This window comes from Anolis sagrei, chromosome 4, assembly GCF_037176765.1.
Source record: "Anolis sagrei isolate rAnoSag1 chromosome 4, rAnoSag1.mat, whole genome shotgun sequence".
Classification (NCBI taxonomy): domain Eukaryota; kingdom Metazoa; phylum Chordata; class Lepidosauria; order Squamata; family Dactyloidae; genus Anolis; species Anolis sagrei.
In genome coordinates this window covers 189,973,113-189,988,400 of record NC_090024.1, presented here as the reverse complement: position 1 = coordinate 189,988,400, position 15,288 = coordinate 189,973,113, and the positions used below count along the sequence as shown (strand labels likewise).

At 39.5% G+C, this 15,288-nt stretch overlaps 1 protein-coding gene across 5 annotated transcripts; it reads right to left on the bottom strand.

The window, feature by feature from the left end:
* Positions 1-136: 136 nt before the first annotated feature.
* On the bottom strand, positions 137-14,992 carry FANCE (FA complementation group E). Of its 5 annotated transcripts, none has more exons than XM_060773083.2 (11): positions 14,834-14,992; positions 13,209-13,442; positions 10,729-11,398; positions 9,725-9,769; positions 9,336-9,395; positions 7,857-8,000; positions 5,320-5,443; positions 3,962-4,037; positions 3,177-3,243; positions 2,480-2,605; positions 137-571 (listed from the first exon to the last, which is right to left on the bottom strand). In XM_060773083.2, exons 1-11 carry the CDS (start codon positions 14,974-14,976, stop codon positions 467-469), a joined length of 1,794 nt encoding a protein of 597 aa, XP_060629066.2. In that variant the 5' UTR covers positions 14,977-14,992; the 3' UTR covers positions 137-466. The 5 variants fall into 5 exon arrangements, with proteins under 5 accessions (XP_060629066.2, XP_060629062.2, XP_060629065.2 ...); XM_060773079.2 differs by lacking the exon at positions 14,834-14,992 and adding an exon at positions 14,531-14,793; XM_060773082.2 differs by lacking the exon at positions 14,834-14,992 and adding an exon at positions 14,712-14,793.
* Positions 14,993-15,288: the final 296 nt, after the last annotated feature.

Below are 15,288 nucleotides of genomic sequence, written 5' to 3'. Positions count from 1 at the left end.
GGAAAACTCAGAGCAATCCATTGATTCCGGCCACGAAAATCTTCAACAACAAATCTCTCATCCACCTCAAGGTGCCTGAAGAGACAGGCATTCCTACTGACCCCAGCAATGTCATAGTAAGAAGTTACTACACCCATTGTTTACATGCCCTATTTGTTTATATTTAACAATTAATATATATTTAAAAACACTGAAACATATAAATAAATAATCTTACATTACAACTGAGGAAAAATATACATCAAATATGACTCGAGGGATGAAATATGACTGTATTTAATCCCTCAGTCAAGCAAGAAAAAGAAAAGAGTTAATGGTATAACAGACATAGGGGCTTTCTGATTCTTCCATCTTGAAGCTGATCTGCAATCATTCTCATCTCGTGGTTATCATCAATGAAGAATATGGTTGACTTCCTGTATTTCCCATGCAGAAAAGCCATTCAATTTTTCATCTGAAATATTTTTCATCCAGAAACCACTCGCTTCAGTGCAATCTGCAGAGATTTCTTTAAAAGTGTTTTGTTGAGGTCAAGAGCACAAGATAAGCGCTGCTGGTGGGCCAAGGTAATCTAAGGAGGAAAAGAAAAAAATAAGCTACCTGGTAAATGTTACTGCAAGACCATAACTTCTCAAGTAACGAAAGTTGCTTCTGATATAATCTCTCAGTCCAATTACTTAGTTAATCCACAGTGGATATAGGCAATTCCTGGCCCTCCACATACTGTTTGGCTACAACCCCCATCTTCTCTATCCAGGATGGCCAATAATAAGGGATGATGGACCTTAAAGGCTGCAGGTTGCCCACTCTTGTCTACTAAATATACACAAGCTGGAGGCCAGAGACTATTTAGTTTATCTCAATATATCAATCACACTTTACTTTCTAGAGCACCACTTCTTAAACTGTGGGTCCCAACCCCAAATGGGGTTCTCTTGGCTCAATATTGGGATCACGGAAAGTTTGGCAACAGTAAACGGTCCCTGAACACCACCTAGTGGCTGTTATAGACAGTCACACAAATCTGTTGTGCAGTGTTTACAGTGGACTCTGCAGAAGATGCTTCAGCTGTACTTCATAGAAAGGACAAACAGTCTGTTTAGCAATCCTTGCAAATGCTGATTTATTATCAGTAACTGTTTGACTTTTATACTTATTTCATGTAACTATATACTCAGGGTCACATAAACATTTCTCAGGCTGAAAGGGTTCCCGAATGGAAATATTTAAGGAGGTTTGTTCAGAGGTCTGTTGTAACAAACCTGAGGTAAAACATCAAGAGGGAATGCTACTGGAACATGGCCATACAGCCCGAAAAACTCACAGCAACCCAGTGATTTTGGCCATGAAAGCCTTTGACAACACAATGTTTAAGAAATCCTGTTCTAGAAGATGCCACTATTGTATCATTCCTACAACTCCTAACAGCTCTGTTTTTTTATTTGTAAATTCTTATAAAAAGCATATTAATATATGCATCATCTCCCTAATTTTGTAAATTCAAAATATAATAATAAAGCAAACAGAAACATGTATATTCCCATAAGCTTCAATGTGTGATTTATTTATTTATTTATTTATTTATCATATCAGAAGTGAACCAAGGATAGAGTTGTAATGTATTTAAAAAACATAAAGTTTAAAAACTTGGTATTGTATTAAATGTAAATGTGAGATAATAGGAGTAGAATCATATCAAGTAGCACCATATTCTATAGGAGCCCCTGGTGGTGCAATGGGTTAAACCCTTATGCCGGCAGGACTGCTGACCAAAAGGTCGGTGGTTCGAATCTGGGGAGCAGAGTGAGCTCCCATTTGTCAGCTCCAGCTTCCCACGCAGGGAACATGAGAGAAGCTTCCCACAGGATGGTAAAACATCTGGGCGTCCCCTCAGCAACATCCTCCCACAGCAGAAGCGACTTGCAGTTTTTCAAGTCACTCCTGACACAAGAAAAAAAAAAGGAAACTGGGAAGAAAACAGTTTCTCAAAACCACATTATCTATGCCAGTTTTGTCTCAGATCTTTTTAACCAAGTTTCTGACTAAGCCTTAGAAGTCAGCAAAGTGGAAAGAGGGGAAATGAGGAGGTGTGTGGTCTCTCTCACCATTTACACCTGTACAAATCCATGTACTAGAAAGTGATCAACATTTTAATAGAAAGCAATATGACAATTTGATAGGTTGAGTTTCCAGAAATTGTTAGTCTTTCCCACCTGCACTATCTCTCCTTCCAAAACTTCTGTTTTCTCAACCTAAAACTGTGTAGGCATATGTATGCCATCCCTGTCCATCCACCCCCCAGGCAAAATCAGGTGCAGCAATGTGGCTGATAAGGTAATGCTTCCCTGCAGTATATGAAGGAATCACCTATATGTCTGTTAACATATAAAAAAGATCCCTTTCACTTGTGGGAAATGAAGGTATGTAACACATTAATTTGCCATTCTTTGTCTTCAAAATCCCTGGTGCAGTTACTCACACTTTTTTGGTATTTTGTCAACACTGTCAGAACCAGTTTTGCATAATGCATTGATGTGGAACATTCTGGAGCCATGTGACAAAGATTTAAGACCAAAACATTGAAGTCCTCAGTGGACAGTTCTACCTGAAAAGAGAAGTAGAGGGATGAGGTTGTGAGGAACAGGAGGATGTATTGTCAAAACATTCACACCTGGCTCCAACAGACAAGAATTCTTTCTCCCACCCTGGACTTTCCACAGATATATAAACCTAATTTTCCTAGTTTCCAACAGACCTCACAACCTCTGAGGATGTCTGCCATAGATGCAGGTGAAGCGACAGGAGAGAATGCTTCTAGAACATGGTCATACAACAGGAGGATGCTTATGCAAAAGCTTAATCACCCCAACTCATTACAATTGCTTTGATTTCTCAGCACAAAAGCCATTTTGATGAAGAGTCAAAATTAACACAATTTGTTGCCCAGGCAAAGTGTTCTAAAAAACCAAAGATGCTCAGACCATAATCACTTAGATCCTATGTGTCAAGATGCTGGCTCTAACATGCTGCATATTTCACAACACACTTGTAAAGAGAAGGGATTGAAATGGGAACCCCAAAGAACAGGAAATCTATCTGTCTGGGGAAAACAAATGCGTTCAATTTCATTCTTTCTAATTAGTGAAGTCCAGGAGGACTTAGATGCATTTAGTTACCTGTCTTCCCAGCAAAGAATGCAAAATTGTGAGAATATCTTCTGACCATGCAACCTCTGTAATGTGGCTGGAAAGGAAAAATAAAAAGGAGAGAAGATTTAATAGTGCTCTCTCTCTATCTATAAGTGCCACTCATGCAGATTATGTCCTAATCAATGAATACATTGGTAGGCAAAACAGCCATATTCATATATAACTCTAAGCTAAGAATCCTAAGTGAATAATTGCATTAATAAACCTTTATTTATATCCCGCCACCATCTCCCCATAGGGACTTGTGGTGGCTAACAAAAGCACTAAAAAGTGCAACACACATAGAATACACTATACATAAGCATATAAAACAATGACAATATTTACACAATTTATATAAACATAATATAAACCCTTATTGATTTAAAATTCCAAAAAAATAGACTGTATTCAAATATCAGTCCCATAAAGTGCCAGAGTGAAACAATCACTAGGTCCTCGAGTTTAATCATCGTCTAAGGCCTGTTTCAAGAGCCATGTTTTCAGATTTGACCAAAAAACTTGGGAGAGTGGGGGGTAGCCTAATTTCTCTAGGGAGAGCATTCCAGAGCGAGGGGGTCACCACCGAGAAGGCCCTCTCCCTCGTCCCAAATACTGTGCTTGAGACAGAGGTGGGACTGAAAGGAGGGCCTCCATGGCAGAATAAACCAGGATATGTGTTAAATTTAGGCTAACCCTACTTAATACTAAAAACCAGATACAATTTGATGCAACTCCAATACAATATATCATTTTGCATTAGAAAAATTTACCTGAAAACCAGTCTCACATACTCAGGTTCCAAACATTCCTCGATTAGCTTGCACACTATTTTTATCTGCTCGTGGCCTGCATAAGGGAAGATAGACAACTTAAAAGTGTTCAAAGGGTGTACAAGGAACATTTTACTTAGGAAATGTGAGGCACTCTTTTATGTCCAAGAAGCAGAATTCACATGCAACCTGCTCATTATTGTCAGTGGTTTGTTTATTCTCTTTTAAAATGCAGTGGCACTCGCTGGCCTACAACCCACACTTTAATACTAGTTGTGTAAGGGGGGAGAGGTATTGTCTAATGATTTGGAAGGATGTACTTTCTGCATGGGGCCGTGGTAGCGCAGCGGGTTAAACCACTAAGCTGTAGAACTTGCTGTTCAGAAGTTTGGTGGTTTGAATCCGCGGATGGGGCGAGCTCCTGTCCTTAGCCGCAGCTTCTGCCAACCTAGCAGTTCGAAAACATGCAAATGTGAGTAGATCAATAGGTACCGCTTCAACAGGAAGGTAATGGCGCTCCATGTAGTCATGCTGGCCACATGACCTAGGAGGTATCTACTGACAACACCAGCTCTTCGGCTTAGAAATGGAGATGAGCACACACACACACACACACACACCCCAAATCAGACTCAACTAGATGTAATGTCAAGTGGAAACCTTTACCTTTTACTTTCAGCATATGATCACAGACACTATGTATAACTTTGGATATTTCTGAATAGCTTCAACCAGGGGAAAAGGTTATATGTACAATTGAGCCAATGTAGCAAAATGCACAGAAAGCTGAGACTTGAACTTAGAAGAACTGTGGTCACATCTCACCTTTGTTAAATGCACAGAGTAGAGCCTGGATTTTGTGTGTACGTGTAAAAGAGGAGGAATGGGGGAGAAAGGAATAATAATTTTTTTAAAACTTTATTTATATCCTGCCCTATCTCCCTATGTAAACTCAGGGTGGTTTACAACAAGCTGCAGCAAACATTCAAGGCTGTATGATATTAAACAAAGAACAAACTAACTGAACCCATCCAAATCCCAAGGGAGGGAGGTAGGGAGGGAATTTACTGTGACAATAAATAAAAAAGACTGAAAAACATGTTGCAAATTAAGATAATAGAGAAGAGTAGGACATACTAGGGATTGCTGTAATCTGGTTTAGTTCAAATCTGGATGCAACACAGTTTTCGTTTTTTTAAAAAACATTATAGAGCACAGAAGCAAAACATCCATCTCTATGCTTCTGTTGATCTTTTTTCACTAGCATTCAGCACAAGAGCAAAGAAGACACGATGGAAAAACATGGGATGATAACATGCAAAAAAGCAAATGGATATTAGTATACTTGACATGATCACCTTTCCCTGGAGCCTGCATAATTGAAGATATCAAGGTGCAACAGACAGAGCGAGTGTACTTGGAAGAGAAGACCATCAGGGCAGTTGTGAGAGCCCAGGAGGCTGGTTCTGTCAGTAAAAGAACCTACAGGCCAGAAAAGTACAGAGAATACAACTTAATACCCAGATAACAGGCTTGCATCCCAAGATAAGTGGTGTTACATACACCTTTAGCAATTGCCAACTATACCTATCTATATAAATAAAAATGTAATGTTCATTTGTGGGATTAACATAAGTCAAAAACCACTGGATAAATTGACACCAAATTTGGACACAATGCACCTATCAGGCCAATGAGTGACCATCACTCATGAAAACACTGGAAAACACAGCAGAAGAGACTTAAAAGCCAAAAAAACAAAACAAAAAAAATACATTACAATGCATGTGCAAAAACACACACACACACACACAAACACACATACACACACAAAACACATATACACAGACTGGGCCACAGCAACGTGTGGCAGGGGACAGCTAGTATTTATTATATGAAGGAGGAGCTTCAGTCTGCCCTATATTAAGAGTAACAAAATGATGAAGGAAAGAGCAGGCACCTTTATCAGGTTATTTTGCTGTGAAACTGGAAATCAATGTACATATGGGTTTATGCGCTCTTTACCACATTACCTAAAACTCACAAGCATCAAAGACAACTGCAGCAAAGAACTATTCAAACCACTGGATGTACTTCAGGCTGATTTATGGATGGCTACCAACTTATTCAAATATCAGATTATTGATATTTTAGTGTTGTTATAGGTTATGACCAAATCAATACATTTTATTTGCTTAGTTATGAAGCTCTTTCTCAAACACAGAACAGGATAGTGGAAATAAAACCACAAAAAATTAATGTCTCATGTTAACATCTGGGAAAGCTGTCATTATGAGGCCTCCTTTTGATCCATCCTTAGGTCACTTGGCTTTGTTAATGCATGTTGTTACTTCCCACTGGAGCTGTGGTGGTGCAATTGGTTAAACCCTTGTGCCGGCTGAACTGCTGATCTGAAGACTTGAAGGTCAGCGGGTCAAATCTGCAAGGCAGAGTGAGCTCCCATCTGTCAGCCCCAGCTTCCCATGTGGGGACATGAGGGAAGCCTTCCACATGTGTCCCCTGGGCAATGTCCTTGCAGATGGTCAATTCTCTCACACCAGAGGCGACTTGCAGTATATTCTCAATTCGCTTCCGACATGATTTTAAAAAATGACTTCCCACTGACTTCTTACTCTTTAAATTGCTTCCCTAAGAATCTGCAATTCCTTATTCAGTATTCAGTTCTCAAATATATATATCGCTTTCTCTTTCAGCTGAATCAGTGCCAGTCACTTGAGTTAGCTGGCTAGTTTATTTCTCTTAAAAGGAACATTAGCGCTTAAATTAAAATGTATATGCATATTTGTAACAAGACAGGCAGATAAAAGACTATGTATAAAGATGACGCAATGACCTTTTCTGCCAAACTAAACATTATACTGAAGACACATGAAATATTCTGCTGACTTATCTTTTTTCAAACAGAAGTAATTGTAAAGAACAAAGGAAATAAATCAGGCTAAATGAGCAGGAATAAGAGTAAATCAGACTGCTATCAGAATTAAAGGGAGCAAACGACAGCTCAACCTCTCAGATCTTTTCTCATATCAAAATCCTTCTCAGATTATTTTCAATCTGAAGGGAATAAAAGATATTTGCATTCCCTTATATATAGGAAGTGGGGGATATTTTTGAATAGAACAATATTTGTGGAAAATCCACTATTTTGTTTCTGTTCACAGTTAGCCTTCCACAAATGCTACTGGTTTTCCCCTTCGCTGCTTACTTTTAGGAATAATACAGATCTCTTCGCAGGAGTCGCGGTGACACAATGGGTTAAACCTTTGTGCTGGCTGAACTGCTGACCTGAAGGTTGGGTTGCTGACCTGATAGTTTCCACTTTGAATCTGCGAGATGGGGTGAGCTCCCGTTTGTCAGCCCTAGCTTGTGGGGACAGGAGAGAAGCCTCCCAGCAGGATATTAACACATCTGGGCGCCCCTTGGGCAACAACTCTGCAGATGTTTATATTGATGTGTTTTTAATTCCATGTTTTAATGTTAAATGATGTAGTGTTTTATGATTTAATTGATAACTGTATGTTATTATCATTATGTTAAGTTTCTGTATGTCAGGCATTAAATTTTGCCATAATTATGTTGGAAACCACTTTGAGTTCTCCGCTGGGGTGAGAAAAGCAGTATACAAATGAGGTAAATAAATGAATGAGTACTAGACAGTCAATTCTCTCACACAAGAAGCGACTTGCAGTATGTTCTCAAGTCATTTCTGACACAATAAAAAACATTAGTAGTGCTCCTGAAAATGTTTACCATGGAAAGAACTAAAGACACTTCTACCATTTATAAAGTAATATTATTCTGGTCAAAGAATGACTGGAACTTCTACCAAAATGAAAGTTTTGATTCCTCATTCAAACAAATTGCCAATACATACCCGGGGTAGGAATAGCTTTGCAACAAGTACTGTTGTACTACTATAGCTGAGATCGGGGGAAAGTGCCACTAGCCAAGTACAGAATTGCAGGAGTTCATTCTCTGGACACTCTGAGAGCTGAAGTAATGAGCACAAGCCCTCCAACTACAAGAAAAGAAAAAGACACAAACATTATTTTGAGTAATCTGTTTCCCAGTTACCACTAACACCCGGTTTATCTACAAATGTGACTGAACTTTCATTAGCTACTTTCAATAACAGTTCGAGGTTTAGGAACATGCTTATATTTAAAAGCAGATTCTAATTAATAAAGTAGGAGTTAATTAAAATAAGTTTGCTTAGAGTTTCTCTGTCAGTCTGTCACCAGAGTGGGGGAGAGAATTATATAGCACCTTAAAACAAGTTTTATTTGGCATAAACAATTGTGAACAGCATTCCACTTAATTAGAGGCAGAGTGATGCTATAATACTTAATTTTTAATATCCAAATATAAGAGATAGAATAATTAGTTTTAATAATTATTATAACATATGATGTAACTGTTCATAACATAGGTTCAGGACATCCTCCTATCACTGTTTACTTACAGCGAAGCCATCTTAGCCACTCTTAACAATAAGGGCCCTTCCACACAGCCCTATATCCCAGAATATCAAGGCAGAAAATCCCACATTGTCTAAGTGTGGACTCAGATGACCCAGTTCAGAGCAGATATTGTGGGATTTTCTGCCTTGATATTCTGGGATATAGGGCTGTGTGGAAGGGATCTATGCTTCCATGTTCTAATAGAACAGTAATTCTTAACCTGTGGGCCATGGACCACCAGTGGGCCACTAGGATGAAAATCTGGTCGGCAAGCATCCTTCCTCTCTGTTTATTTTATTTCCGCTCCTTTTGTACTGCCTGCCAGTCCTTCCCTGTTGCCAGCACTTACTACTACCACATCAGCTCTAGATTATGGTTTTCTGTGGGCAAGCAGATGGTGACTACTGGATGGCATACGTTTTGTATCAGAAACAAGAGCTGTTATGGTATGTCCAATTAATTTTTCTGAAACAGCACCCCAAACTGAATCTAAAGTTGACCAAAAACTGATTTGGAGGCCTTTCAGTACTAATGTTGGAAGGTGGTCCCCGTTCAAATGGTCCCTATTCAAAAAAAGGTTGGGAACCACTGTTCTAGAAGATGTCACATTACTTTTTGTTGTTTGTGTCTAGGACTGATAGTAAGTCATCATGTTATTGATGTTATGGCATGCCTTAAAGTTACGGCAACCCTAAAGTAAATGAGTTTTTAAGGCTGAAAGTGACTTGCTGAAAGTGACTTAAGTGCTGAAAGTGACTTAAGGCTGAAAGTGACTTGAAACTATTCCAGTGGGTTTCCATGGTCAAGTGTCTAGAGTTGTAGTACTGTGCTCAAACTACTACACTTCACTGGCTTTTGCCTTAGTGTACATATACACTTCTCACCCTACTAACCTGACTTGGAGTACACTCATTGAGAATCTGCAACTCAGAAGGAACGGTCCCAGCAGAATGCTAAAAGTAAAAGGAGAAGCAACGTTTTTAAAATATCTGAAGACGAGATGACCAATGACAAAATGAACAAAGCATAGCTGATGTTTCTGTGAAGTTGTTATAAGACAACGCCCTAAATCTTCTTGTTAGTCTTTACTAGAATAGACCCATTTAATGAATGAGTTTTACCATATATTAAATAGGCCCACTCCACTTTGGAATAACAGGATGCCATCCTATAAATGTTATTGAATCATGTAAAGCAGGACAGTAGGATATACAATAAACATGCCTGCATTTAATTTTAGAGTAATTTCAACTATAAGGGTATTTCAGTTACTAATACTTACATCATACTGCATCTGTAGCCGTTCCTTAAGTTTTGGTACATGTACCTAAAACCCAGGAGAAAAATAATTTAAGTCATTCTTTGGTCAAATTACCATCAAATAAGCCATCTGAAAAGTATCTGACTGCAAAAGTAATTAAGAGTCAAGCTTTGAAACCCTTCACATTAATGCTGATTTTGATATTCTATTATGTTGCTAGTAAATGTGCATAAAGATTCCTCATTCAGAGGGTACACCTGTAGAAATGCATGGAGGCCCCTTTAAGCCATGTGCTAAGATGGGCATACTGAACATGGATGAGGGTAGATATAGTGTCAAGTCTTCTAAGAAGTGCAATGGCATACATTTTATATTAAACTCCTGGAAGATGCCAACACATTTCACATGGCTGCTATATTTCTTCCTCTAACCACATCCTTCCCTTCCTAGGAGCAGTTTCTCCAAATGAAATATCTTGATTTGTCCTTTCTTGACTTTTCTAGCAAATGATATGACTGCTTCCAGCTTTTTCTCAGGTGAGAAGTTCCTCTGAGTCCCCTAAATAATTCTCACTGCTTTACCCTTTTAAATTGAAAGCAGGAACTTATCTTTTTTCAAACTACTGAGCAAGTTGCTCTGAGATTCTTTCAAGAGATAGAGCTAACTATGAATGCAATACGTAAAAGAGCAGTATAGGCAGCTCTTTACCAAAATTACAAAAGTGTAATATTACTGTGGGCCCTGCTATCAACCTACTTCAAGACATGTTACTGTTTTATACCATCTTCCTTGCTTTTATTGTCCTGGCATAATCGGTCTTTGCTCCTTTGGATATTTTGGATGTCAACTCCATCGCAGGCAATAGTAAGGCATTTCAGGGGTTAAAGAGACCAAAACATCCAGAGGGTGAAATGCTAAGAACTATCATCCAAGCAGTGTTGTCTTAGTAGACAGGATACCTGCAAGGCCTCACTGATTTTATATGCTTGCACAAGGTATAACAGAAGCTAAAAATTTGTTCATACCTTGATATGATCAGGAACGTCGGCTGCAGGATCTTGTGGAGGATTCTGATTTGTGTCCCCTGTTTCTATTACACTCTGCTTAGATGCATTTTGACTGACATTGTCACTCAGATTGTGAATATTTTCATTTGCAGAGTCTTCCATCATGCGTTCGTTCCCTGCATTAGGATCATCAAATCCCTTCAATACACCAAGCGGTTCCAAAAAGTCTGTATCCATTTCTATGTCGAGTCGCAACCTCTTTGTCTCTCTTCTCTCTTCTTCAGGATCCAGAGCTTCTTCAGCAGGTTTCTTGTTTTTCCTACTCTGAGTTGCAGAAACAGGTGCATCTCCATGAGGAACTAGGCAGGGATCTGCCTGTTCAACATGCCAGCTTAACTTTTTTTCTGAAATGGGTTTCCTACGAACAGCCATAACCTTCTGACACAGATCTTTCAGCTGCTGTTCACAGACACCTGATAACAAGCTTGGTGTCAAAGAGCTCTTCCCTTCCATTCCCACTTGTAGAAAATCTCTCAGTCTTTGAACCCATAGATCTGGGCAAGGATCCTGCCTAGAGGCATGAAGAAGACGGTTGAGGCAGTCTTTGGGAATTGCAGACTCCAAAGTAAGCAGCAGGGAAAAGAGATTTCTTTGGCACAACACTGGGAGCAACAGCAGTACTGGTTTTCTAAAGTAACCATGTGAAAAAGAACATTGAGTTATTTTTGCTATTCGTAAGATAAAAATATTGACATTGTAATAAGCACCAAAACCAAAACCAAAAACCAAGAAGGCAAAATGGTTGTCTGCTGAGACACTGGAAGTAGCCCAAGAAAGGAGGAAAGCAAAAGGAAACAGTGCTCAATAAAATGTGCTATTCCAGAAGTTAGCCAGAAGAGATAAGGAACTATTTTTTAACAAGCAATGCATGGAAGTGGAAGAAGACAACAGAATAGGAAGGTCAAGAGACCTCTTCCAGAAAATTAAAAACACTGGAGGTAAATTTCATGCAAAAATTGGCATGATAAGAAACAAAGATGGCAGGGACCTAGCAGAAGCTGAAGCGATCAAGAGAAGGTGGCGAGACTATACAGAAGATCTGTATAGGAAAGATAATAATATCGAGGATAGTTTTGATGATGTGGTGAGTGAATTAGAACCAGACATCCTGAGGAGTGAGGTTGAATGGGCCTTAGGAAGCATTGCTATCAACAAGGCAGCAGGAGATGATGGGATCCCAGCTGAACTGTTTAAAATCTGAAAGATGATGCTGTCAAGGTGATGCATGCCATATGCCAGTAAATATGGAAAACACAAGAATGGCCATCAGACTGGGAAAAAATCAACTTATATCCCCTTACCAAAAAAATGGAAATGCTAAAAAATGCTCAAACTTGCATACAGTGGTCCTTATTTCTCATGCTAGTAAGGTAATGCTCAAGATCCTGCAAGGAAGACTCCAGCAATACATGGAGAGAGATTGCCAATATCCGCTGGATAATGGAGAAAGGCAGGGAGTTTAAGAAAAACATCTATTTCTACTTTATTGACTATATTAAAGCCTTTGGCTGTCTGGATCATAATAAATTGTGGCAAGTTCTTGGTGGTATGGGCATACCAAATCACCTTATCTCTCTCCTGAGGAAACTGCATCAAGACCAAGTAGCAACAGTAAGAACTGACCATGGAACAACAGACTGGTTCAAGATTGGGAAAGGCATACGGCAGGGTTGTATACTCTCCCCCAACCTATTCAACTTGTATGCAGAACACATCATGAGATGTGCGGGGCTTGACGAATGCAAGGCCAGGGTTAAAATTGCTGGAAGAAACATTAACAACCTTAGATAAGCAGATGACACCACTTTTGGCTGATGAGATTGGATTGTTGTTGTTGTGTGCTTTCAAGTCGTTTCACACTTAGGTTGACCCTGAACGAGGTCCGGGTAAATGACCTTGGAGGGCCGTATCTGGCCCCAGGGCCTTAGTTTGAGGGCCCCAATTTACAACATTCATTCTGCTGATAGACGGAATACCAAAATTCAGCAGAATGAATCCATACAACAAATTTTAAGTACAAAAATTGAATCTATATAGAAAGAACCAAATTTATTGTATTTATTTACTTTATTTCTACCCACTCTATCTCACCCCGAGGGGAACTCAGAATGGCTTTCAATTTTGGCAAACATTCAATGCCAAAATTATACAAAGATTGAACAAAACATACACAATTAACCATGAAAATCATATAAACATATAAAATACAAATTAAAACCAATCAAAACATTTTAAATTCATTTTATTTGCAACTGATGTAGTCTACTAAGATCAATAAGCAAGAACAACACATCTGAAATTAATCCTTCCTTGTGCTGAGCAGTGCCTCGCAGCCGACTATGATGTCACAGAAGCATTCCTACTATTTGAAAATAATCTTGACACAGATGATAGCATCCTCCCAATCTTTTCTAAAATGAGAACTATAAACAACTCACAAGATGAGGGTCTTCTCGGGTCCTTTGAGTACAGGCTCTTGAGAACACAAATACTCTGTGAATACATGCCAGTTGAAGCCTTGTCTTCCCTCTTCTCCAAACTGGGATCGCTGAAGGGTCCGGAACGCAGCTAAGGCCCCGCTTGGCCCAGACATCAATGTACACAGAAGGAGACGAGAAGCTTTATCAAATCGTTGCAGCCATGGAAGAGAGGGCCTCTCCATGTTGAGAGCGCTGTTGATCAAATGAATACAAATAAAACCAACATTCAAACGTAATTCATTGTAATCGTGCCTTGAGGAAAGAATCTCAGTTAACATCAGCAGTCCACTTCCAACTTCCAAACAATGTGCCAAAAAGCCTTATACACATTAAAAACAATCAGTTAGTCATGAAGAACAAAAACAAAAGTCATCACAAAAATATGCCTATTTTTCCACATTATGTTATTTAGGACAATTTGTAGTCAGCCCTAGAAGTCTTGCTCCAGTTCTTATACTGACACAATACTGCAGGGTCCACAATACTATATAATTAATGCAGTTTCACACCACTTTACTTGCCATGGATCAAAGGGATGAAACTCTGGAATTTGTAGTTTGTTGCACTAGCATTTTTTTTTTTTGCAGAAAAGGCTATAGGCCTTGTAAAACTACAAATCTCAGGAATCAATAGCATTGAGCCAGGGCAAGTGGTATCAGATTGCATTAATTCAGGCATGGGCAAAATTTGGCCCTCCAGGTGTTTTGGACTTCAACTCCCACAATTCGTAACAGCCTGCCGGTTGTTAGGAATTGGGGAAGTTGAAGTCCAAAACACCTGGAGGGCCAAAGTTTGCCCATGTTTGGTATAGATGGATCCTATATTGCAATGTCAGTATAAACATCTTATGCTCAGGGCAGGGGTGAGCCTGCATTAATTCTACAGTGTAGATGCACCCGTTGAGATGAACTGTGTCTACAAAATACTGTGTTCTTTTGTACTTGTTGCAAGACTAAGTACTGGGACTACACACAATACTGCAATTACCAAACCCAAGCTCACCTAATTCCTAGACACATACAGCCTTTTCCCCATGTTTTTGGGAAATTGTTGCCTTTTCTCAAGGAATTAGAACTTTTACTGAATGTCAGTCAGGTTGCATCATCTCAAAACCTACTATCTGCCACTCTACCTATTAGATTCTATAGGTGCATCTACACTGGAGAATTAATGCAGTTCTGACACCACTTTGATCAGTATGGCTGAATGCAATGGAATCATGGGAGTTGTAGTATTACAAAGTCTTTAGCTATCTCTATTAATAAGTGCTGGTGACTCACCAAATTACAAACCTCAGGACTCCATTGCAGACAAAGTGGTGCCAAACGGCATTAATTTTACAGTGTAGATGTATCCTAAATAAATAATCCATTCTTGGGGGTGGAATCCTTCCCTTAACCAATAATGAGGTTCACCCATGGAGGAGGCAAAGCCATTAATGAATGAACTAAAAAGTATTGCCTCAACATGCAATGACTTCTACCCCAATTTAGGACTCCGCTCTGCAAAAGCAGGAACAGTATTAGAGGATGCAAGGGGCTGGGCGGAGGGCAACTTAGCTGTGCGCACGCGCACTCCCATACCTCGCTCGCGCCGCTTCTTCTTTCGCGCGCGCGCGCGCTTTCCGCCAACGAGCCTTAACTTCCACCCAATCCGGGAAGGAGGGGGCGGGGCTAGCTACCTTCTTACAACTACAGAGGCATGAAATTATAGACTGCCTTGCCATGCTCTGCAGAGATGGAACTTCTACTTTCATTCAGTCTCTGAGTACCTCTATAGACACTGTAGAATGAATGCAGTTTAACACCACTCTTAACTGAACTGCCCCAATACTATGGGATCCTGGGAGTTGTAGTTTGGTGGCAGCTAAAGTGATGTACAAAAGAGGACAGCATTTTTCTTCTTTACTTCATTGAGAAAAAAAATGCAGACTGTGTAGTATGAATGGAATGTACCACATCTGCAAATTTATATCCTATTCAAGTGCAAAAGGTACAGAAACCTTTTTTTTGCTCATGCAAATAGACAGGTTTGGGCT